A 24014-nucleotide genomic window follows, 5' to 3' on the forward strand; every position below is an offset into this window, starting at 1 on the left:
GAAAAGCAGGGTGTGCTGCCTTAAGGAAGATTTCCATCCATGCTGGTTTAATACCCAGTTCCTGTTACCACATTCACCTCCAGGCCTGAGGGCAATGTTATAGGAATGAAGCATCACCACGCACATCTCCAGGGAGTACGGGAAGGAGAAACTACCCACGTCCTAGGATAATAAGCTCACAGCGGGGTAGTTTGAAAGGACAGGCAACTTTTCAGTTTTTCAGTAAGGATCTGGGTAGGTTTCAAGTTCGGCTTAATCTCCTAAAATTAGGTAGTCTTCATCTAACCATCCACTAAATTTTTTTTCGGGGGTCGTACCTGTGGCATATGGAGGTTCCCAGGCCAGGGGTCAAATTGGAGCCACAGCTGCTGGCCACAGCCACAGCCATGCGGGGATCCGAGCCGCGTCTGCCACCTTACCATAGCTCACAGCAACGCTGGATCCTTAACCCACTGAGGGAGGCCAGGGATCGAACCCACATCCTCATGGATCCAGGGATCGAACTGCATCCTCGTGGATCCTAGTCAGATTCATTAACCGCTGAGCTACGAAGGGAACTCCCATTAAAACTTTTTTTTTTTTTTTTTTTTTTTTTTTTCACCCTTAAGATGTGCCAGGCCTCCATTTTCGGAGCTAAGTCTGGAATTTCAGAGCCGGCCCCTGCTTACATGGTGTTTCCCCAGCAAGCCCCTGCTGGAGATGGCAAGGCTGTGGTTTTGCATCTCAAGTCTCCTGGCCCCGGCCCACACGCCCCCACCCACTTCCTGCAGGTTGGAAGCTGCCTTAGAGTTGAGCGTGGGACAGGGGGCTGCGCTCTCTGCCCAGACCTCGGGACAGAGGGCGATGGGCCTCTAGCCGTGAACGGGGCCCAGTGGAGAAGGACCCCGTTTTCCTAGAGAGAAGTCTAGGACTTAATTTAGCCCTGAGCGCCCAGGACCAGGAAGGAGGGTGGCTCCCGGGAGCCTCACCTCCCGCAGGTCGTGGGGAGAGGGAAGGGGGAGAAAGGAAGAGAGCGCGGGAAGCCGCCAGCGGTCCACCCGGCCTCCGAAGCCCTGCCCCCGAGAGCGCCCGGCCCGCTGTGCAGCGCAGCGCAGCGCCCGGGGCGGCTCGGATGGAGCGCGCCGGCGTGGAGGGGGCGGCGCGGGGCGGGGCGGTATATCCAGTCGGGCGGAGGGCGGGCCCGCCAGTGCCTGAGCAGGGACAGACCGGGGTGGAGGCGCCGGGAGCAGCAACCGGAGCCCTGACGCGCGCGGATCATTGCTCTATGGGCACAGTGAGTCGCTGAGCGCGAGAAGAGCCCGGTCCCGCCGCCGCCCCGCACCTTGCGCGCCCCGCTCCTCACGCAGCACCGCTTGGCTCTCCAGGCCCACGCCCCACGCCCCGCACCACCATGAACCACTCTCCGCTCAAGACCGCCTTGGCCTACGAATGCTTCCAGGATCAGGACAACTCGACGCTGGCTCTGCCGTCCGACCAGAAGATGAAGACCGGTACGTCGGGCCGGCAGCGCGTGCAAGAGCAGGTGATGATGACCGTCAGGAGGCAGAAATCCAAGTCGTCCCAGTCGTCCACCCTGAGCCACTCCAACCGAGGTAAAGGCTGGATGCCCGCGCGGCCCTGCGCTTCTTCCCAGAGCGCCTGGCGGGTGGCGGGCAAGGGGCGCGCGCCCCCGGGGCCGGAACGCTCTGCTCAATGGCGCGCTGGCGAGCGCGAGGGCGGGCTTACCGAGAGACACAATTGGAACGTTCTTGGTCCCATGGCTTTCTCTTCCCCAACCTGCTCTGGGGAACAGCCCCCGCACCCTGTTCTATGGGGCTGCCTGTCGTGTGTGCCCCCGCCCCCGTCCCATCTTGCCTAGAGTCGCAAGTTGGGCCTAGGAGGGGCGCTGTGGCCTGGGAGGTGGCTCAAGGCACCCACAAGCCCCTGTAACTTTGCGGCTGGTTAGCGGAAGCCTCACAACTGGAAAGGGCAAGGGTGATTCCAAGGTCATCCCAGGCCATGGCGGATCGCGGGGACTGAGGCCTGGAAGGGGTCTAGGATGCCTTCCTTCCCAAGGGAGTGGCTCTGCCCCATGCAGCTTGACTAGAAGCAAGTGTGTTAGGGAGCGAGTAGGGGGTGAGGTTAGCAAGGTTGGGAATCTCCCCGCCCTCGTGGTGGGCACTTGTCCCATCCAGGTGCTGCCCTGGCCAGCCCCCTCCTGACCATGGGTAAGGTCGCCCCACTGGGGCAGCCAGGGGGAAGGGGGTGGGACCCCTGAAACTCCAGGAGGAGGTATGATACCTGGCGGGCATCTGTGAAGCATTTCTAGACCAATACTTTAATAAAAGTGTTTCCAGTAAGAATTACACACAAATCAGTGAACCTTCTATTTATTTCGATAGTTAAAATTAGTTAAATGCTCTTAAAGAATCTATAGACTGCAAACCAGCACAGGGCAACCAAGATTTATTAAAAAAAAAAAAAAAAAAAGAAAGAAAAGAAAAGAAAAAAAAGAGAGAGAGAGTATTCCCATTGTGGTGCAGCAGAAGCAAATCTGACTAGGAGCCATGAGATTGTGGGTTCAATCCCTGGCCCCGCTCAGTGGGTTAAGGATCTGGTGTTGCCGTGAGCTGTGGTGTAGGTTGCAGACACGGCTTGGATCCTGCGTGGCTGTGGCTGTGGGGTAGGCTGGCAGCTGTAGCTCTGATTGGATCCCTAGCCTGGGGGTGTGACTCTAAAAAAAAAAAAAAAAAAAAAGCAGAAAAAAGATTTATTTATAGAGTGTGCTGGTCAGGGGAGAATGGGTGTAGTTAGGAGGCAGAGACAAAGAGGATGGATGCTGTTCTCCCGCTCACACAGTCACCCCAGCTCCACTTCTACTTCTGTCCCCTCTGTCTCTCTCTGATCCCTGGGTGGCACCCCCGTGCAGAGCTGCAGGAGAGAACGCGGCAGGCTGAGGATTCCTGCATCCCACCCCAAAGCTTGCGTGGCCCTGTGTCCCTTGCCCTGGTCTGGGCCCCGGGTTCCCCTCATGCCAACTTCCCACCCAGGGTCCCAGCCTTCAAAGCACTTGCTTCCTGCCCCTTTCTTCAGTGCCTTGGTAGCTGCTTCCAACCTTTTCTGGGCAAAGCAGATTTGGGAAACAAAGTGTCCACATTTCTGGCCACAGCCCAGCCACAGCTCAAGCCAGCATCCCCACTCCCCTGTGCAAGGCTCACAGGTCCCCATGCTACCTTTGCTCTGTCTGTGGCCTGAGCTGGGGGCTCACAGCTCCAGAAAAGTCTCAGAACCATCCAATGCCTGAAATGCCCCTTCTTCCCACCGATGGGGCACTGGCTAAGCACCTGCCATGGAGTGCTCTGCCCCTGGACTTGCTTTTTGTGGCCGGCGTCCATCCCTCTTCTCTCCACTCTCCCATCCCAAAGTCTGTCGGGGGCGTCGGCAGGTGGCGATGCTGACCTCTCAGAGGACTGGCCCTGTAGGCGTGTCCCCTCCACCCTTGACTCCGGCCAGCCTCCCCCGGCGGCGGCGGCGGCGGCGGAGGGAGCAGCATCATCGTATCTGGGAAAGGCAGCTGGGCCACCTGGAGCTGGTGTTTCTGGTTTATCTGGCTTTGTCTTCATCAGGCTCCCCTCCTCTTTGCCAGCATCCCCTGCTTGCTCTGGGACACCTCTCCAAGCTTCCGTCCCCCTTTGTCTTGGTGTCTTGGTTTCATTGTGAGTCTGCTCTGCTTCCCGGGAGGCTGAATTGGCAGCGGTGGACAGACGACACTGCAAGCCATTCCCCTCGCACCCGGACGGGCTCCAACTCTCCCTCAGATTCCTTAGAGGAGGGGGTTCTCTGGGCTCTGATTCTCCTGGGTCCCTGCCCTGAAGAAAGTCAGCTGCCCCCTCCTTGCCTGCAGAGGACCTGCCCCCCTTGTAGCCCATGGAGGTCGGGAGGGGATCGCCCTAGGTCCCGGCAGTAGGAGTGGCTTCCGCTCAGTGGTGTCTCCATAGGGGCTGTCTTCATCCTGCTAGATGGCCTTGAGCCACCGAGGGCTCGAGGAAGGGTCCCTGTGGAAGGGGCCTGGCACCAGCGCCCGTCTCTGCCCGTGCCCTCCCTGAAACACGGCCCGAGGAAGATGCCCCACCCTGTCAGGCCATCCCCAGGGAGGAGGAGCTGCTGGGGACCGGTGGACTCCCTTTCCCTGAGGTGGCCCCTAAGCACTGCTGCCTGCACATCCTGAGGTCTGGCGGGGGTGGGAGGGGGGCGGGGGTGGGGGGGGGGCGAGGGTGGGCAGGTGCAACAATCCAGGGGACAAGGCTGCCCAGCTGGAGGAGGGGGCTGGGAAACCCTGACACCCCCCCGAGTGGGGAGTCAGAACAGGGGAACTGTGGGGCGGGGGTTGGGGAGGGCTGGCACACTGGCATCAGGCCTGGCTGGGCAGGGGGAACGGGACCCGACACTTACACACTCACGTTCTTTATGCGTCCCCTTGGATTCTCCTCCTAAAGCTTAGTCCCAATTTCATCTGATCCCAGTCCAAACCCACTGCCGCCACCGCGAACACACATACATATACACACACCCACACCCACACCCACACACCCCCACGAGGCTCCATGGAATCAGCTTCCTTCCTTCTGCATACTGCTGCATCACCGTGCTCCAGGGACCCCCTAGCTCACTGTCACACTGCCCGCGTCCCCATGCTTCTCAGAAGCGCCACTTCCCACCTGAGGGGCAGGGACCTGCTAAGCACGGCCTGAGCCCTCCTGGGGGGCCCCTGGGGAGAGAGGACCCGCCGCCTTAGGGCCCCTCCTGGGCAGCTTTTTGCATGTGTGTCTGTGTGTGCACCTCCGCCCCGGGACGCGCTGTTCTCTCTCCTGTTGTAAGGTGCCTCGTCCTGACCGCAGCCTGGAACACGCACCACTTCTGGGGTTATTTCCCCGGGACCAAAGCTGAGACGGGAGGTGGGAAAGGGCTCTGTGCTTTTGCCTGTCCCAGCAGTGAAACACACTAATTAAACTTCAAGTGAACCAGCTCTTGTTTCTATACAATGCCTCTTGGCTCGGAGCTGAGGTTTGAGCCAGAATTTCCATCAGCTTGTTACAACACGTGCAGAAATGCCATGTATCCTGGCATGTTTCCCTGCAACCACTGTTCCCCTGGATCCTGCTCCTTTGCTCCGCATCTCGGCAGGGACTGAAAAACAAACAAAACCAAACCAATTTGTCTCCGCACACACCAACTTGTAAATATCAATATTTATAAGCGGTGGTTCTAGGTTTAGAAATCTGCCTTAGGGTGTGACCTTAGAAGGTGGGTGATGTTTGAACAAAATGAAAGAATGTTTTCTGTGGAAGACAGCGTCACATGCAGGGCTTTGTGGGCACACAGGATACATGCACACACGTGGGCACACGTATAACCACACCTGTGCACACATGTGTACTTGTGCGCGTGCGCGCGCACACACACACGCCCCATTGTGCAGCTTGTGCTGCGTCAGGAATCCTGCCACTGTCAGGAGGCTTAGTTCTCCGTGGATCTACTGCCAACTGTGTGATCTTGGGCAAGTTGCTGCCTCTCTCTGGGTCTCTGCGCTAAGAGGTAGGATTAGATCAGTGGAAATAGCTTGTATAAGGCGCTGCCTCCGCAGACCTGCAGCTGGGGAAAGCCTCCTCTCCTCAAGGTGTACCCCTCACAGCTTCCCTCTGGCAAGCGTCAAATCACCAAAAACACCCCCAAGTGCCCTGTTCTCTGACGTGGCTACCCATTGGAATCATCTGTGAATTTTCAAGAACGCAGCTACGGGGCATGGGTCCCGCCCTCAGAGATTCTGGTTTAGTTAGTATGGGGACAGCGTGGGCAGTGGACTCTTAAAAGCCCCCAGGCCATTTCGATGTACAGCAAAGTTCAAACATTGCTGTTCTCACCCCCATCCTCATGGCACAGGGACCCGACATGGGGACCGACCCCATCACATGCGCACACACACGGATGGACAGATATCTAGTGTGGCAGTTGCTAGTGACAAGTTTTTATTCTGGAGTCCGGTGCTGGCTCTACCCCTGTGCCAGTCCTGTCCCCAGGGTGCCCCTACCCTTGGCCCAATTCTTAGGTTTAGTGGTGGCTATGCACAGATTGTCAGAAAGAGAGGCAGGATTTGGGCAGAGTTGGGTTTGAACCTGCCCCAGCTGGGCGCAAAGGAGTCACGTGTGCTGGTGAGGGACAGGAGAGGACAGGGCCAGGGTGATCCAGTTTGCTTTGGTGTTTCTGCTCTGTTACATGTGCCCAGAAAGGGGAGGGAATGGCACCAGAGGGCCCGGTCGGGTTGAGCTGAAGTCCTCTGGTCCGCGACAGGCCAGCGTGTCCACGAACTCCCCGCTGGCCTAGGCAGGGGGCATGGGAGACATCTGGAGGCTGGACTGTCCTGCAGGCACCCCTCCTGCCCACTTGAACATGGCAGGGGAGCTGGTCTCAGAAGTGTCTTCTGACAGTTCTTCTTATTGTCTCACTTAAGTTCTTCTTGCTGTGGGCCTAGCCCTCCTGGGCAATCTGGAGGGACTTCAGGGGGTGAAGTCAAGGCATTTTCAAGGCCAAAACATAGTGGGCTCCCTTTCTCAAGTTTTTTGTGCTGAGGAGCAGATGTAGCTGCAGAAGCCAGCGGAGACATGGGCCAGACTCACAGACACACCTCTCTGAGGGCCTGTAACTTGCAAGGGACAGTTGTGGGGGAGGCTGGGGTGGGGGACAGATGTTTCAGATGATCTCTGCCCTGGGCAGCCTGTCGGCCAGGCTGGCCAGTGTCCATAGGTCTTGGGATTGGGGTAGGGGAACCACCCCCGCCCCCCACACACACATGCCTAGAATTTCGGCATTGAGTGACTAGAGCCGGTGGGCTGAGCACTGACACAGCTCCGCTGGAGGGTTTAGGGTTTAGGGTGGGTGTGTGTGTGTGGGGGGGTGGTCATGGCGAGGGGAAGCTGGAAAGCTGGTTTTGTGCTGGGTTTGGGCGCAGGGAGAGGCCTGGCTGAGAAGGAGAGAAGGAATGTTTCAGGTGTGGTGGGTGTGACGCAATTGGGACCCTGGGGGTGAAGAGGGTGAGTCATGGGCCAGGGCTCCTGGCCAGTGTCCTGACAAAGGAGGGGCCTCCATGTTCAAAGCCCCCTGCACTGGCCCAGGACACAGGGGGGAGCTCAAAGGAATGGGGCCCTGGGGCGCCAGCGGCTTTGTGGTCGATTCCTGAGGTGGCTGCTCTCCCTGGAGCCCTGATGTGACCGGATGCTGCTGCGCATGGGCAGCGCACCAGCTGCCCAGGAGGCAGACCTTTGCTCTCTGACCCCGGGCTTCCGTGAGGGCAGGTGCCTCCTGGCAGGACACACATCAACTTCATGGAGAGACTGCCCTCTTAGCTCCTGCTCGTGGGCCTTCCAAAGAGAAGAGCGGGATGACTGTGAGTCGAGCTGGTGCCGGGGTCCTCTCCCCTCCCCTACCGAGAATCCTCCCCAAGGGGGTAGGCTGGGGAGTCCTAGCTCCTCTCTCCGCAGCCACCCACCCACCAAAGACTGGGTGGGAATGGGGGCCTGGCTGAGTGGAGTCAGAGATCCCAGCCCCATGATGCAGTGATGGGGACCCAGAGCCTCCAGGCACCAGGGCACCGTCATCATTGAGGGCCAGGGTACAGGGGCCAGGTGGGGATGATCAGGAAAGGCTTCTCGGACTGAGGTCAGAGAGGTGGAGGGGCTCGTGGAGAAGCCATCAGAGCCGCCCCATCACTCTCAGTGAGGAGGAGTTCTTGCTGCTGAACTTGACTTTCAGAGGATAGTGCTTACCAAGCAGACCCACCAACCAGGTCAGGAGAGGAAACCTCGCTTCTGCTGTGGGAGAAGCACCTGCCCCCACCTGCACCCCTTTGGGTCTCCGGCACACTTCCAGTGTGTAAGGTCTCTGGACTCCCCTCCCTCCAAACCTGGGCCCAAGGGCAGCTGCCTTCTGCTGGAGAAGCCGTGCTGGCTGGTGTGATGGCAGCCTCATTGTCACAAGGAGGCCAAGCCAAGCAGCTATAGGTGGGAGTCAGGTGGTCTGACCCCGAGTTGCAGATGATCTTAGGGGTGGTGCCTTCAGGAACTTCCTGGAAGGGCCTGGAGTCCTTGGCCCAACCAGAAGTGAGAGTGACAGCCCACACCTGTCAACACTGCAGGCCCCCCTGGGTCAGAGGGGCTGGCCTTGATGATAGGATATTTCAGAGGTCATCTGCCTCCACAGCAGAGAACTCCCTCCTGCCATATGTGTAGCACGAGGAGGAGGCGGGCAGGTGGGGGCAGGGAAGGAGATGCCTCGTCTGGCAACCTAGAGGGCAATGACTGGTGGCATCACTGCCGACAGACCCCCTCCTGAGTGGGGGGGCCCCGTGGGACCCTGTCCTAGAACTCTGTCTGTCACTGCCCCAGATGTTCCATCCAGAGCAGCTGGCTGACCCACCCCTGCCCCTGGGTGAGAGATTCCTGCCCCAGCAACCCCAACCTGCCCCACCCCAGGTGTGTGGGGGGGATGGCAGAAGTGGGCTGGATGGAGGGAAGTGGACCACACCCTAGTTGTTGCTGCCTGCGGTCCTGGCTGCAGCCGGTACCTGGGTCAGAGCTAGTTCTGGGCGTCCAGGCCCCCAAGATCGCCCCCAGATTCCTCTTGACAAAGGCAGCCCTTCCAGAGGGGGCTTCTGGAGAAAGGGAGAGGCTCACAGGAAGTCAGGGACTCAGGGAGTCAGGCCTGGGCTTTCCGGGGTGGGGACCCTTCTGGGAGAACCTGGGGGCTGGCAGCAGAGGAGGAAGGGACATAGCCTTTGATGCCCGAACTTGCAAGCTGAACCCTGGCCCTAGAGAATAGAGGTCAGGCTCCCCTGAATGCCATCTGGCACATGTCGCTTTGGGTATAGAGAGGGACTTTGGGTATGGAGAGGCTGGCCTCTTGTTCCTACAAGCAGAGGCCCAGGGCCAGGACCGGTGTTGACACCTCCAGGCTCCCGGGACAGGTTGTCCCTGCTGCAGCTGATAGCCCCAGTGTCCAGGTGACCCTCCATGGCTTGGGCCTGGGGAATGGGGCAGTGGCCCCTCCTAGGAGCTGTGTGTGGGGGGGTCACCTGGCTCTGGACAAAGGAGGTGGCCCCAGGCAGGGACCACTCACGTTCCAAAGCTGCCCCCGCGCCCCCCTCGCCTTCTCCCCCTGGCCCAGATGCTTTGGTCCCCCCTGCCCCTCCACCGGCATCGCTGAGCTGGCAGATGTGGAGGGGCTAACAGCCGGGTGGGATCAGCTCACACCCTCCGCAATGCTGGATCCACTTCCTAGAGCGCATCATTTAATAAGAGGACGCCCAGGCCACAGAGCAGTGGTTTGTCCCTGGTGTGGTTCCTGGTCTAGGAAATGAGACAGCAGGAGGGATGTGACCTGTGGTTCGGGCAGCAGGACAGCCCCTTGGGTGGAGTTTGGGTGGAGTTTTTAAGCTTGGCCGTGCAATGGCCATGGCCAGGAGGGAAGGTAGACGCAGCCAGGGGCGTGAGTGAGCAGAGCCGTGGGCAGGTCGCTGTCAGTCACGCTTCACGGGCAGCAGGACCGTGGGCAGACCAGCTCCGTGGTGTCCAGGTGCCCTTCAGGGCTCCCCTGCCATCTGGTGAAGGAGCCCAACATCCAGGCTCTTGCCATGATCCAAAGCCACTTTGCCCCTAATAATGACACTCTGTCCTCCCTGAGACCCTGTCATTTGGGGGCCCCCAAGCCCTGGGAAAACAGTAATTAGCCCTCGCTGGGCCTTTGAGGTTGATGCCTGCTCCCCCTTCAGCAGCTGGAGCATCTGGGAGATGAAGGAGGGGCGGAAGGTCCCCTCGTCACGGGGGGGTGGGGGGGGTGGAGGCTTGCACTGGAAACCAGCGTCCCGACTCGCTCTGGCTCCAGTTCCCCGCTGCTGCCCTGTGGCCCTGACCTGGGCCTGGACCTGGCATGCTGAGCTCCTGCCTGTCTTCCCCAAGTGGGAAGCTTATCCTCGTGGAGCACGGCGTCGTGATCCCCTGGAACAGGACGGCGGTGGTCCAAAGCCCTCCAGGCCAACTCCTGACCTGTAGGTGTCAGCCCCACCCGGGGAAGCAGGGTAGACTCTTAGGAAGGGGTCAGCCAGGCCCCTCAGAGCTGACCCTGCAGCCGCCTGGAGGAGGCCAGAAGAGCAAGGGTGACATGAGCAGAGGGCAGGTGCCTTGTCCTCGTCTTCCTCCAAGGGCAGACCTGGTCTCCGCAGTGTGGGCGCCTGGGTGCAGTGGGACTGCTCCGGGGAGGGGGGCTGGTGCAGAGCGTGCATCCCTGTCCTAACCCCTGTCCTTGTCCCCAAGGTTCCTTGTACGATGGCCTGGCCGACAATTACAACAACTACGGGACCGCCAGTCGGGGCAGCTACTACACCAAGTTCCAGGCGGGCAACGGCTCGTGGGGCTATCCGGTAAGGGCCGCTTCCTGGAAGGTCTGCGGGCTTGGTTTAGGGTCCTTGCGGGAGAAAGGCGTCCTGCTCACTGAGAAAGTGGGGCAGGGTGGGAAGGGCTGCTTCTATCAGGAGGTGAGCCCCCCATCTCTGACCAGGTCCATCTGCTTGGCCATTATGAGCTGGCTCCGACTGTAGCCTCCTGTCTGCACCGACTGGACGTTTCTGAATGTCTCAAATGAGAACATTTTAGATAAAGCGTAAAGAAAAGGGCATTTCTTGTTAAGTCCATAGGAGTTCCCTGGTGGCTTAGTGGGTTAAGGATCCGTCATTGTCACTGCATAGGCTCCGGTTGCAGCTGTGGCGTGGGTTCGAACCCTGGCCTGGGAACTTCTGCATGCCACGGGAGTGGCCAGAAAAAGAGTCCATTTCCCAATATGTCTGATTTGATCATGGATCTGAAAGCCATTTGAATTCTTGCTGTCCAGGTGTGGATATATTTAGATGTGTCCAGAAAAATCCTAAAGGGACCCCACTCCTCAGTTACGTGCTGACAACCAAGGAGGGGGCTCTACAGGCCCCCTGAGGCCAGGAGGGGTGGCCACTGCTGGGCCCTGAATAAGGAGTGTGTCCCCGAGTTCCCGTTGTGGCTCAGCGGTTAGCGAATCCGACTAGGAACCATGCGGTTGCAGGTTCGGTCCCTGGCCTTGCTTAGTGGGTTAAGGATCCGACATTGCCATGAGCTGTGGTGTAGGTCGCAGACATGGCTCGGATCCCACGTTGCTGTGGCTCTGGCATAGGCTGGCAGCTACAGCTCCGATTCAACCCCTAGCCTGAGAACCTCCATATGCTGCAGGAGTGGCCCTAAAAAGACAAAAAAAGACAAAAAAAAAAAAAAAAAAAAAAGGAGTGTGTCCCCAAGTGGAGGGTGGCTCAAGAGTGTAAGCTGGATAAACCTGCATCCAGATTCTAGCCCTGCAACCCACTGAGCGTGTGGCCTTGGGTTAGGGACACCCTAGTTTAAGTTTCCCCACATATAAAGTGGATAGAGGAGTTCCCGTCATGGCGCAGTGGTTGACAAGTCTGGCTGGGAGCCATGAGGTTGCGGGTTCGATCCCTGGCCTTGCTCAGTGGGCCAACAATCCGGCGTTGCCGTGAGCTGTGGTGTGGGTTGCAGACGCAGCTCGGATCTGGTGTTGCTGTGGTTGTGGCATAGGCCAGTGGCTACAGCTCCAATTGAACCCCTAGCCTGGGAACCTCCATGTGACACGGGAGTGGCCCTAGAAAATACAAAAAAAAAAAAAAAAAGTGGGTAGAACAAAGTTTGCCTCTTGGGGTGGTTTGTCAGGATTAAATAAGGTGCATGAAAACCCTGATTATAATCATTCTTAAGAATTTTAATAAATTAGCATGCAGAGAGACTACTCCAGACCCTTTCAGCCCTGTGTAAGCTGAACCCTCTGTGCTCCTCCATCCATTACTGAACAAATATTCCTTTAGCCCTAACTCTGCGCCAAGCCCTGGGGCAGATGCTCTGGTTTAAGCGTACAAGTCCTTGCAGGAGTTTTCTACTCTAAATCCGGGGAGTTAGGGCTAGGTGACGCCCAGGTTTTCCCCCAGTCTGCAAATTCTGCCCCTTTATTCTTGCCGATTTCAACACAAGCCTGTGTGGTTCTGGGAATTCTCCTGTGAGTCCCTTGAGGCCTGTGGGAGAGAGGCTGCTTCTCCGTGAGACTCTGGGCTCCGTCTGTGCGGGGCTTGGGTTCCAGCAGTTTTGGCTCAGAGTCTGCGTTGCTCAGGGATGTCGCGCTGATGGCTCGGGTCCCCGGCCACAGAGAGACGGGTGGGTTTCTGAGTTAGGCGCTCTCTGTCATCTGCTCGAATCTTTCCCGTCAAAGTTCCTTTTGGGGCTGATCTTGGAGGAGGTGTCTTTCTTGCCTGTCACAGGTCAGACTAAAGGGGAGACTTCACTAGGTTTGCTGCAAATTTACTTCCCTGTCTTTTTCTTGCTATCCATTGATACCCTTTGTGCTGATAACTGATAAGGGCAGTTGACTGAGCCCAGCAAGCTGGCAGATCAGGCAGAGGTGTGAGTAAGAGGACTCATGACCACCAGACACTGAGAGAATGACAGTGATGGCATGAAAGGGATTAGGAGACGCAGGGAGGGCAGATCCCTGGGCTGGGCCAGAGTCAGAACGAGTCATGTGCTGGCGGTGCAGTCTCCCCAAGGTCCCTTTGTCCCATCAGAACTTGGGTGCTTGGGTTCCAGCCCTGGGCCGGCCGCACTCTGGCTCTGGGACATGAGACCAAGCTCTCGGCGTCTCTGGGCATCAGTGTCCTCATCCGTGCCCTTCGCCGTGGCTTGGGGGTTGATGTGTCACATTACCTGGGAGGTGTCACCATACAGGCAGTGAGGGGTTATCTATTGCACATGGAGAGTTGAAACTGAGACCTGCAGGGGAACCCTGCCGGGGGTTCTTAGGAGAACTGTGGCCGTGTTGAGCGTTTCTTCTGATCCATTAGCTCAATGCTCAGCTCCGATCCGCCCCTACCCGCCCTGTGCCTGTTTTCTGACAACCGGTGAGAATCCCTCCCTTGCCTGGCACCCAAGGCCCAGCCGGCCCTCCTGGCTCCTTCTCTGCTGGCGAGACTTCAGATGTGACTCAGGTCCGGAGCTGCCGGGGCACGTCGAGGCTCCACTGAGCTCCGAGAGGCTCTGGGAACAGCACAGAGAGGCACACACATGGGGCTTTGGCAGAGGGAGGGGCGGGGAATGGAAGAATTGATGCTGGGACCAGGCACACATCACCGGGGCAGGATGGCAGCGCCCAAACCCAGCGGGTTGGGACTAAGGGGAGGGGGAACAGGGGGAGATCATCCGGCCGCGAGATCTTCCCCAGGCTGCATAGCCGAGCCAGGCCCGTCCCCTGTGAACGTGAGGTTGGCGGAAGTAGGGACCAGACAGCAGATCAAGTGAGCAGCTGTTGGTTGCCACCCTGGAGGGCTGCACCATTTCTGCCATTGCTCAAAGTGTTTCTGCAGCCTCTAAAATGTGTTTTAAAAAGAGGATTGTCACCAGTGTCATTTTAGGGGCCATCGAAGAAAACCAGTCCCATTTCTGTGTGATTACGATCTGTTTTTGACCAGAAATGGTGACCAGAAATGGCTCTGAGAGCCTCGCTCCTCAGATTTTGGTCTCGGTTCCAGAAATCACATCAACTTCAGATAACAAAGATCTGCCCCCATTGAGTGTAATATTATCTAAATAAGCAGAAGATCTGTGGGCACTTCCAAAAAGAAAGTCCTAAAAATGGTTTTAAAAAAGGTGATGTTTAAAAAAAAAAAATGAAAAAAAGGGGTTCCCGTCATGGCGCAGTGGTTAACGAATCTGACTAGGAACCATGAGGTCGCAGGTTCGATCCCTGGCCTTGCTCAGTGGTTTAAGGACCCAGCATTGCCGCAAGCTGTGGTGTAGGTCGCACATGCGTCTCGGATCCTGTGTTGCTGTGGCTGTGGTGTAGGCCGGCAGCTACAGCTCTGATTAGACCCCTAGCCTGGGACCTCCATATCAAAGGTGCGGCCCTAGAAAAAGGCAAATTAATTAATTAATTAATTAATTTAATTAAAAATAAATTAAAAAGGTGATGTTACTTTATGATCTTACCTTATATTCTGTATTAGCAATAATCTTCTAATTAAAAAAAAAATAGGTGATAGGCATTCCCGTTGTGGCACAGGCTGGTTAAAAACCCGACATCATCTCCATAAGGACACAGGTTCCATCCCTGGCCTCACTCAGTGGGTTAAGGATCCGGCGTTGCTGTGACTGGGGTGTAGGTTGGCAGCTGCAGCTCTGACCCCCTACCCCCAGCCTGGGAACTTCCCTATGCCGTGGGCGTAGGCCTAAAAAGCCAAAAAATAGATCATACTATTTGTAATCTAGGACCATTTATTTCACAAGTTAAGAAAATTGAAGATAGAGATTCCTATAATAAAACAAAGTCTCTCTCAGACACACACACACATACACACACACACAAAAGGGGGGGGGCTTAAGGGGAAAGAAAAAACTGGCCCAAAGAAAGTCAGTGGTCTTGACCTTGGACCAGTCAGTGGTCCATTCTCCGATGGCCGCCGCAGCCTCCCGGCCTCCCCCGACCATATCTGCTGGCTGGGGACCTGGAAAGGGAGGAGCCAGTGAGCCAGGGCCAAGGACAGGGTGTGTCCAGCCCTGTTTCTCAGATGAACAGACTCAGCTCTGTGATCCCAGTTCTCAGAAACACATCAGGGAATCCTCGACCCCAGCAAGACTGACGTTTTATGTTGAGGACATGCAGGGCCAGTGAGGACAAGGGTCACGTGGCTCATTAATGGGACCCTAGACCTCTGGCCTCGTAACTCCTAACCCAATGGAGTTTTCTTTCTCTTTTCTTTTTTTTCCGTCTTTTTAGGGCCACACCTGCAATGTATGGAGGTTCCCAGGCTAGGGGTCAAATTGGAGCTGTAGCCACTGGCCTACACCACAGTCACAGCAACACCAGATCCAAGCTGCATCTGCAGCCTATACCACACTCACATCATGCCAGATCCTTAACCCACTGATCGAGGCCAGGGATCGAACCTGCGTCCTTATGGATGCTAGTCGGATTCGTTAATCACCGAGCCACCATGGGAACTCCCCAGTGGAGTTTTCTATCACAGCTCCAGGCATTGGTATTTTTTGTTGGTGATGGTCCTTGAATGGTTTTTTTTTTTTTTTTTTTGAATCTCAATATTTTAACGCTACCTCGTGTCCCAGAGATTTGCAAAAGACCCAGGAGTCCAGATCTCTTCACTTCCTTTCTACCTGCCCCCCAGCCAAGCCTACTCTGCCCTTGAGGAGTCAGTCTGGCACCAAAGACCCAGGAGAGTGGCCCTTTTTCCTTCCTAGTCTCAAGCTGCAGCCACACAGCCATAGGCATGAGTGGGAGCCAAGCACGGTACAATGAAAAGTCATGTTTGGGACATAGTTATCCTAAGAGGTGACTTGTTTATCTGAAATGTCATGTTTGGGACATACTTATCCTAAGAGGTGACTTGTTTATCTGAAAGTCAAATTAAACAGGGTGTCCCCTATTTTCATTTGCTGGACCTGGCGACACAGGCCAGGGTGTGTGTTTCCCCCATTCCTTGGAGTAAAAACAAGCCTCCCCAGGCACCCTCTCCTAGGCCGGGGACCCAAGCAGATACTTGGGAGGGTGGGAAATGGAGGCTGCATGGACCCCCCCCCCAAGACTCCTTGTCCCGGGTTCCCTGAACCCATTCTCCTGGGTCAGCTGAGAGCTGGCCAAGGGAGGCGGGAATGGGAGGGGCTGCAGACACAGCCCTTTTGTCCAAAGCTGAAAATGGGCTTCTGTCGCCTGGGTGTGTCCTAGACAAAGCTGAGGCAGGTGCACAAGTCAGACTCCCAGGGAATGTTCTGGATTAAGGCCGTCGTCTCCCTTCCTGATGCCTCTGGCCCTGATGGGGTTTCCTATTCACAAGCTGGGAAGCCCGTCTTGGGCAGCCCATGAAAGGTGCTTTGGTCACAGACAGGACCGGAGCATCCCTCTCGGGTGCGGAGCTGAGCGGCAGAGGAGGGGAGAGGAGCCTGCAGTGCGGCAGGAGGTTGGCTGGGGTAGGGGCGGGGGCCACACGCCGAGTCCCTCCGCCGAGCTCAGTTATACCAGCCCAGCTCGGGGGACAGAAGCCCCAGGACAGCGTCCAGGGGAAGTTCCACCTTCATCCTGGTCACTGACCCCATCTCTCTATATAAACCTGGGAGTCACTAAGACATCTCTCTCTCAGCCACACTTGCTCAGGTGACAGTCAGTATCTGACAATTCCATCACGACAGGGACCCCCCCCCCCCCCGAGGAGGCCTGGCCCTGCCCACCCCCGGCCCACAGACAGCCAGTGGCCCTCTTGTGTAGAGAGGCCTGGGGTTGCACAATGGAAACTTGGCCCCTGTGATCCATGGGCATACAGGGACCACAGGAGCAGAGTCCCGGGCCATGTCAGGCTGGGGGCTGCTAGAGAGAAAGTGGCAGGACCCTTGCCTTTAAAAGAGAGTGCCTTTGCTGGTCTAGGTAACACAGACTGCTCCCAGAGGCAGGTGGCCTAGGGACCAGCCCTGGGCTCTCAGCTGGCTATGTGACCCACAGCAAGTCCTTAGCCTGCCTGAGCCTCGGCTTTCCCAGCTCTGAAAGGGGTGGGAGCTTTTATTCCAAAGGGCCATCAGGGGTGCAGGATGAGCGCATCCCCTCAGCAGTAGGAGGCCGGGTTCTGGTCTCAACATGGCTGCTACAGGCAGCGGGACCTGAAGGTCTTTAGCTCTTGACACCTTGGCTTTTGCTCATCCATGGAGCAAGGCTGTTGGACTAGATCCTAGCCGAGGATGCGTTCAGCCCTGACTTTTCAGGGTTCTGTGCAGCTTGAGAACTGCCTCTGAGAAGCTGCAGGACCCATAGCCAGGGCCCCACCGTGGTCTTCTGGGCGGGTGGGGCCGCCCCCCAGGCCTGGGGTGGATAATGGCTTCAGCACTGCCTCCCTGCTTTCATCTGGGCAACTCCAGGCACCAGGAAAACAGCAGTTAATTAATACTTGCAGCCGGATGGAGAGGCAGCAGACCCGTGATCCCTTTAGCTTTCCAGAGGGAAGGCAGCCCAGCCGGGAAGCAGAAGCCACTGTACCTGGCAGCTCCCCTGCCTGGACAGCCCAGACCCAGCCCCCTCTCCTAGTCCCCTCTCTAGGGAGCTTTCTAGACCAGCTGGGTTCCCTGGCTGAAGTCCAGGGGAGAAAAAGATGAGGAGACACTGGCTCCTTGTCCCATGCGGCAGTTCCTGCCCCAAGAGGGAGCAATGGACCTGCTTGCCAACTGGGTGTCCTGCCAGCAGTGACTCACCCCACCCAGTCCCACAGGCCCCAAGCTCCCACCCAACAAGAATAGACAAGGATCGCCCCCGCCCACCTGCTGAGGGACAGAGTGTGCCTGGGGGGGGGCAGGTGAGGCTGTGGGGCTGCGGGTGCCTCTGGTCCCAGCCCTGCAGGAGCAGCACCTAGCTCCATGCCTGCGCTGGGGTGTCCCCTGGGGTGGCTGTGTCCATGGGGGTCCCTGCTTGGGGTCGGAGAGCAGGAGGAAGAGCTTTTTCCCCGCAGGGATGACCACAGCCTCTCCAAGAGGTTGCTCCTCCTGGCTGAGGCTCGGGTGAGCCAGGGAGGACTCTAGAGGCCAGAGGGCCGCTGGCCAGGGCACCGGCTCAGCACTGCCCAGGGGTCTCTGCCGGGACCACCATCCTGGCCGTGCCCCAGCTTTACCACGCGGCTGCCTCCTGGGCTCTGACATTCTGGATCAGGTATCCCTCCTCCAGGGAGCGAGGCCAGCGCCGTGGGCTTGCGAAGGGAGAAGGGCCGGCCAGGCAGTATCCAAGGTGGGTTCCTGGCAGGCAGCTGAACCAGGAGATGCCCTGAGCCAAGAGGGGCCGGTGGAGGGATCCCTCTGGCCTGCGGCCGGGGTTGACAGTAGCCCTGGGCCCATCTTCCAATTATACACCCTGCACAGGCATCGCCCCCCGAGAGGGGCAGCTCCAGGGTCCATGCAGCCCCCTTCTGGGACCCCAAGGCCACAGCGCGCCTCTGAGCTCCTCCTTCCTCCTGCCGCATGAGCAGCACCAGGCCCAGGAGACACGGGGCAGAATGTCACCTGTCCCTGTCTCAGCAGGTGGACCCTTGTGGGGGAAGGGCAGGTGATTGGGTGGGGGGAGGGGCAGGCAATTGGGTGGCGATGTTCAGGGCGAGATGTCACAGCTGAACGGCTGGTGGCAGCAGGGAGCCTGACCAGCCCTGGACACAGCCCGCCCGGCCTCCCAGATGATGCCCGGGAAGGAGTTCCCCACTCCTGGGAGGGGTCAGAGCTTGGGGTACATCTGCCTTTGTCTCTAATCCATCTGCGAGTCTCCACCGGTCATGTCTGATCCGTGTCACCCCTAAGGAGGAGGCTCCCTCGGGAGTGGCCATTGTTCCCAGCATCCTTCTGACACACGATTCAAAGTAGAGCCTCTGAAACTCTGGAGGGAAGACTTGAAGAATCGGGGACAATTGTAGTCTTTATTTTGCTCCAGAAGACCAGGAGTGAGTTTCATCTTTGCCCCCCACCCCTTTTTCAGTCCTGACGAGAATTAATCTACTTACCCAGCAAGTGTTGAAAGTCCCCAGACTATAGTTAAAAATGACTAACAGGAGTTCCCGTTGTGGCGTAGCGGAAACGAATCCGACTAGGAACCATGAGGTTGCGGGTTCGATCCCTGGCCTTGCTCAGTGGGTTAAGGATCTGGCATTGCTGTGGCTGTGGTGTAGGCTGGCGGCTACAGCTCCAATTAGACCCCTAGCCTGGGAACCTCCATATGCCGCAGGTGCGGCCTTAAAAAGACAAAAAAAAAACAAAAAAAAAAAATTGGCTAGCACAAGAAACCCATAAGAGAGCATGTAAGGAAAGCTAAGATTTGCAGCACAAGGTCCTTATGCCTCTCCAGGCCTCAAGTCTCTAAGTGGCCAGTGGGACCAGGTGACCGCCCAGCCTTCAGTGCAGCACCAGCCCTGGTCCCCTGAAGGCGGGAGCACGGGGCCCTGGGGCTCTGCCAGGCCCCCCACATGAGAGTGCGATGGGCCCTCGGGGGGAGGAAGGCCGGGCCTCAGAACCTTTGAATTCTGGCCCATTTGAGTTGATGCATGGTAATCTCGTTTCCGCTTCCCCACCTGGTCTCAGTCCTTCTGGCATCAGGAGGTGACCTGGCTCTCGTTCCGATTTCATTAGCGGAGAAGTCAGGCTATGGCAAAGTGCAGGGGCTTGCCCGGAACCTCACAGGTAGACTTGGCAGAGCCAGCAGCAGCAGGGTTGCGGGGCGGGTGGTAGAGGGTGAGAGCAGGAAGGAGCCAACTGGGCTGGGAGCCTGGGAGAGAAGATGGATCGGGACCCATGGAGGTGGTAGTGATGGGGGGTGCTGAAGGGGGGCCATCGAAACAAAGCCTTGGGCAGGTCAGCTGGTGCCTCTTTCCTGGTGGCAGCGGTCCTTTTGTAACCAGGCTCAGCAAGACAAATGCAGGGGCCTCTCCCAACCCCTCCCCTCGCTCGGGTGGGGCTCAGCATCCTCCCCCAGGGCCCTGGCGAGTCTCTGCGGAGGCCGCCCTGCCCCAGAAGAGCAGACTCAGCTGAAAACCACAATCAAATGGGGTGGGGGCTGGGGGGAGGTAGAGACATAGCTGGGAAGGGAAGAAGCTCCGGGGGCTCCACAGGGAGCCCCTCCCCTCACCCACACAAGCGCAGGGCCTGGAAGGGGATGGAGGCAGTGGAGGTTGCTCTGAGCCAGGTTGGGGAGATGGGCGTGTGACTGCAGTGCGGCTGCGTCACAGGTGCCTCTAGTCAGGGAAACTGGGGCTCAGAGAAGTGAGGTGACTGCCCAAGGCTGCACAGACAGTCAGGGAAGACCCAGGACTAGAACTCTGACCTTGGGACCCACTGCCCAGTGCCCCTGTCCCACGGTCATAGCAGGAGCCGCCGTGTCATCCGATCTCTGCTGTCACTGTTTTCACAAAACCATCACACCAACTGTTATTCACTTATTTTTAATAGACTTGCTTTTAAATTGCAAGGCATTTATTTTGGAAGGAAACGATGTCTCAGTAACTTTGAAAAAACACAACAGTGGCCTTTAGCCTAAATGAAGGCTTACCATACCTGAGAATCACTAAGAAATAAAAGAATGGAAACCCATCATTATCTACTTCCAGAGAGATAAAGCTTTTTTGTCCTTTTGGCTCAAAAAGGGAGGTTGACTAGTATTCAAGAAGCATCCTGGCACCAACCTCGACCTTCTCCTCGTGGTGAGCATAGTGGAAAAGGAAAGAACTTTCTAGGAGCTTTGGCATCAAATAGCACCATGCCCTTCCATGCCCTAAAGTCACCTCACGACCATGGAAGGAGCATGTCCCACACTTGAAGGGGGGGTGGTCCAGGGTCATAGGTCATCATGTTGGATTGTTTTCCCAAAGCTGGTCCAGTGGGTCAGGAGTTGCTGAGGGCCGAGGGGAAAATGGACCAGGGTACCCCCTTGCCTCCCCACCCCTTGCCCAGCAGAGACCTTTTTTAATTTTTGTCTTTTAGGGCCATACCCTTGACATATGGAGCTTCCCAGGCTAGGGGTCAAATCAGAGTTGTAGCTGCCAACCAACACCACAGTTCACGGCAACGCCGGATCCTTAACCCACTGAATGAGGCCAGGGATCGAACCTGCATCCTCGTGAATGCTAGTCAGATTCGTTTCCGCTGAGCCATGAGGGGAACTCCCAGCGAAGGCCTTTCTGAGTGGAGCATTCTTGTGGTTTCTGCCGAGGTCTGAGGCCCTCTATGCTGACCAAGGGCCTGCTGGCTGCCCAGCTCTGTGCGGCTGCTTTGCTCCTGGACAGGATCTGCAGGAAGAGCTGGGCAGGGAGCCTGGAGGGCCTGGGGGGCTCAGGGCAGGCCCTGCTCCTCCCGAGGCCGGCCCGAGGCTGGCCCGAGGCTGGGAGCGAGATGGCCCAGCTTCAAGAGCCCGAGAAGCTCAACAAGACCTGACTAATTCCAGGAGACTCTGGCTCGGCCCCAGTCACGTGACATCAGTCACGTGTCGTCCTGACTTCTCAGCCCAGCGTGTGTGGTTGGGCAGGTGCGGCTCCAGGGCTGCAGGGCCCCCTTCTCCATGCCCTCCCTCTCACCACCCTGGCCAGGACAGCCACTTGCTGTGATCACAGGGCCACCATGCCCACAGGCATCCTGTGGGACGGGGCCTTCCAGCCCGGCTCTGTGGGTGCCAGAGCCTTGTCACATGTCTGTCACACAGTGAAGCAGCCACGCTTTTCCTAAACATCTCCTGGGACTTCCCACTGCCAGGCAGAGGGTGGGGGGCAGGTACCGCCTGAGTCTGGGGCTTGGAGAGGGGGCTTCTAGTGGTCAGGGCCAGCAAGTAGCCAGAGGTGTTGGGGCCTGCAGAGGCTCTTGGCCTTATAGATTTCGCTCGTATCCGCTGACTTGTGGCCGAGTGCTGGAGGGTGGACACCGAGAGAGGTTGGAGGCCTGAGTCCTAGTTCAGGGTCTACGCTGTCTTAGCTGCATGGCCTCGGCCCAGCCTCAGGTCCTCCAAGCTTAAGAGATGCTCTCCAAGAGAATGTGGACACTCCGTCTGCGCCGGCACCTCATTGGCTGGGAGGCTCCAGCAAGAGGGTGACTGGGGAAGCTCTTTGCAAACTGTCCAGTGCCAGGCCTGCTGTGGTGTTCTTAGGGTAAGTTCAAGGCCCTTCCAAAGACCTTCCCCACCTGAATCCACCCCCGGCGAAGTGATGTGTTTCCCACACAGCAGGTGCGCATATGGCGTGTAGGCAAGTGTGCGTACATGGGTGCATAAGCCCATAGGCAGGTGTGCCCATGGAGTGTGTATGTATTCAGATGCGCATACGTGGGTGCACAAGCCCACAGGCAGGTGTGCACATGGAGTGTGTGTGTAGGCAGGTGTGCACACGTGGGTGCACAAGCCTAGTCAGGTGTGCACATGGAGTGTGCATGTAGGCAGGTGTGCATACGTCCATGCACAAGCCCACAGGCAGGTGTGCACATGGAGTGTGCATGTAGGCAGGTGTGCATACATCTCCGTGCACACACACACAAGCTCATCTTCCAAAGGGGGTTCTGTCAGTAAGCCCTGGACGGTCCAGCCAGCCCTCCCTCCCCTCCTGTGAAATTCTTGGCTGTGTCCTCAGCAGAAGTGGCTCCTTCAGCAAGGAGTCTCCAAGGAGCTCTTTTGGGGGCCAAGGAAGCACCTGTAGCCTCTGGCCCTTCTCCTCTTAGGGCTGGGAAGCACCTCCCGGCTCAGTGCACAGGGGGCAGGTCAGGGGGCCAGGGAGCCCCCCCAGGCTCCCCGCAAAGAGTGGGGGTACCTGACCCTCAGGTATGCTCTCCCAGAAAGCCGGCACTTCATCTGAGGCTCCAGGAATTATTTCATGTTGGGACCTTGGAAGGGACCATGCTTTTCCCTCCCCGGGATGAACCATCACTGGGACAAAGGGGTTGGTCTTGGTTCAAAAGCCGGAAGTGGATTTGAAAGCAACCACAGAACATGGGGCTCCTGGAGAGCAGAAGGAAGGTGCCTGGGACTCATCTGAGCCCACGAGAGAGGTGGCCCATTGCTTCTTGGGCCTGTTGAGAGCTGCTTCTAAAGCAGCAGACACCTGCCAGGGGGTGCTTCCCAGAGTGAATCAGAGACGTCTGTGTGTGTGAATTCTGGGGTCCTCGAGCCCCAAACCCATCCCGAGGGGTCAGGAGCGGAGAAAAGCCTTGTCTCAGATGTGTTGGGGGAGAGATCCAAGCACAGATTTTCAGAAAATCCAGTTTCTCCCACAGTTTAGCAATGAAGCAGGGAGCAGGCAGACCTGGGAGCTGCATCCTAGAGCTAAAGCTGGTACTGGTGCAGGAGCTGGGAGCTGGGAACTTGATTTGGGTCCTGGAACTGGGAGCTAGGTGCTGGAGTTGGGAGCTGGAGCTGGGTCCTGGAGCTGGCACCATTGTCTTTCGGACGTAACATGTCTTGGCGGCCAGTTCTTGGCCAGGTGCTGGGTGCACAGCAGCAGCAGCAGCAGCAGCAGCAGGGGACCTGGCCCTCCTGCTGGCCTGAGCCTAAGAGGGCAAAGGTGCTTCTTTCCCCGGAATCGTGACCTCCCTGGAGAGCAGCACCAGTAAAAGACCCGAGGGCTACAGCCTGGACTGTTCCAGGCTCTTTTCCACTTGGGCATCACTGTCCAGATACTTCAGAAAACATGTCTTACTTCTGCCCTGGTGGCTGTGCACTCAGTCCCCACCTTCCAGGCTTATAAGGGACACAGCCACTCTTCATCAGGTCTCTGGTCAAATCTCAGCTCCCAGAGGGGACATCAGAACTTTCTTTCTTTTTTTTTTTTTTTTTCACATTTAAAAAAATCTAGGTGAGGGAGTTCCCACTGTGGTTCAGCAGGTTAAGAACCCGACTAATATCCATGAAGACTCTCAATCCCTGGCCTTGCTCACTGGGTTAAGGATCCAGCATTGCCATGAGCTGTGGTGTAGGTCACAGATTTGGCTCGGATCTGGCGTGGCTGTGGCTGTGGTATAGGCCGGTAGCTGCAGCTCTGATTCTACCCCTAGCCTGGGAACCTCCATATGCCGCAGGTGCAGTTGTAAAAAAAAGAATCCAGGTGATTAAAAAAGGCTCCTAGGATCAGGCTGTTTCAGATTTCTATCTGGGGATGGTGGCTGCAGGGAGTGTTGCCTTGGAGCCTGGGAGCTGGTCACCCATCAGCCTTGTCCTTCAGTTCACAGACTGTTCCCTGGGTGCAGGTGACAGAACCTCGGGGCCATCTCCTTACCCGGGGCGTTCACAGGAGGCACACCCACCAGAGCTGCCTCCAGGCCCCAGGGCTCTTCTGTCCCCCACACTCTGCACAAAACTGTGTGCCAGGGAGAGAAGGGCGTGCCGGCCCAGGGTGGGACCCTCTCCTAGCCACAGAG

The 24014-nt window shown here is 57.4% G+C and overlaps 1 protein-coding gene across 2 annotated transcripts in view; it reads left to right on the top strand.

Moving 5' to 3' along the window:
* Positions 1-1185: 1185 nt before the first annotated feature.
* The window catches only part of PKP1 (plakophilin 1), a 46106-nt gene continuing 23277 nt past the window's right edge, over positions 1186-24014 (top strand). For both annotated transcript variants that reach the window (XR_014818275.1, XM_084980750.1), the window contains exons 1-2: positions 1186-1592; positions 10341-10447. Coding sequence is in view for 1 of the 2 variants with exons in the window: in XM_084980750.1 (XP_084836876.1) it covers positions 1391-1592; positions 10341-10447 (309 nt within the window). In the remaining variant the exon portion in view is untranslated. The remainder of the gene's footprint in view (positions 1593-10340; positions 10448-24014) is intronic.

The sequence above is a fragment of the Sus scrofa genome, chromosome 10, assembly GCF_054392235.1.
Source record: "Sus scrofa isolate SSC_HxYL_T2T_F1_AM1 chromosome 10, Sscrofa_HxYL_maternal_Yorkshire_Landrace_v2.0, whole genome shotgun sequence".
NCBI lineage: Eukaryota > Metazoa > Chordata > Mammalia > Artiodactyla > Suidae > Sus > Sus scrofa.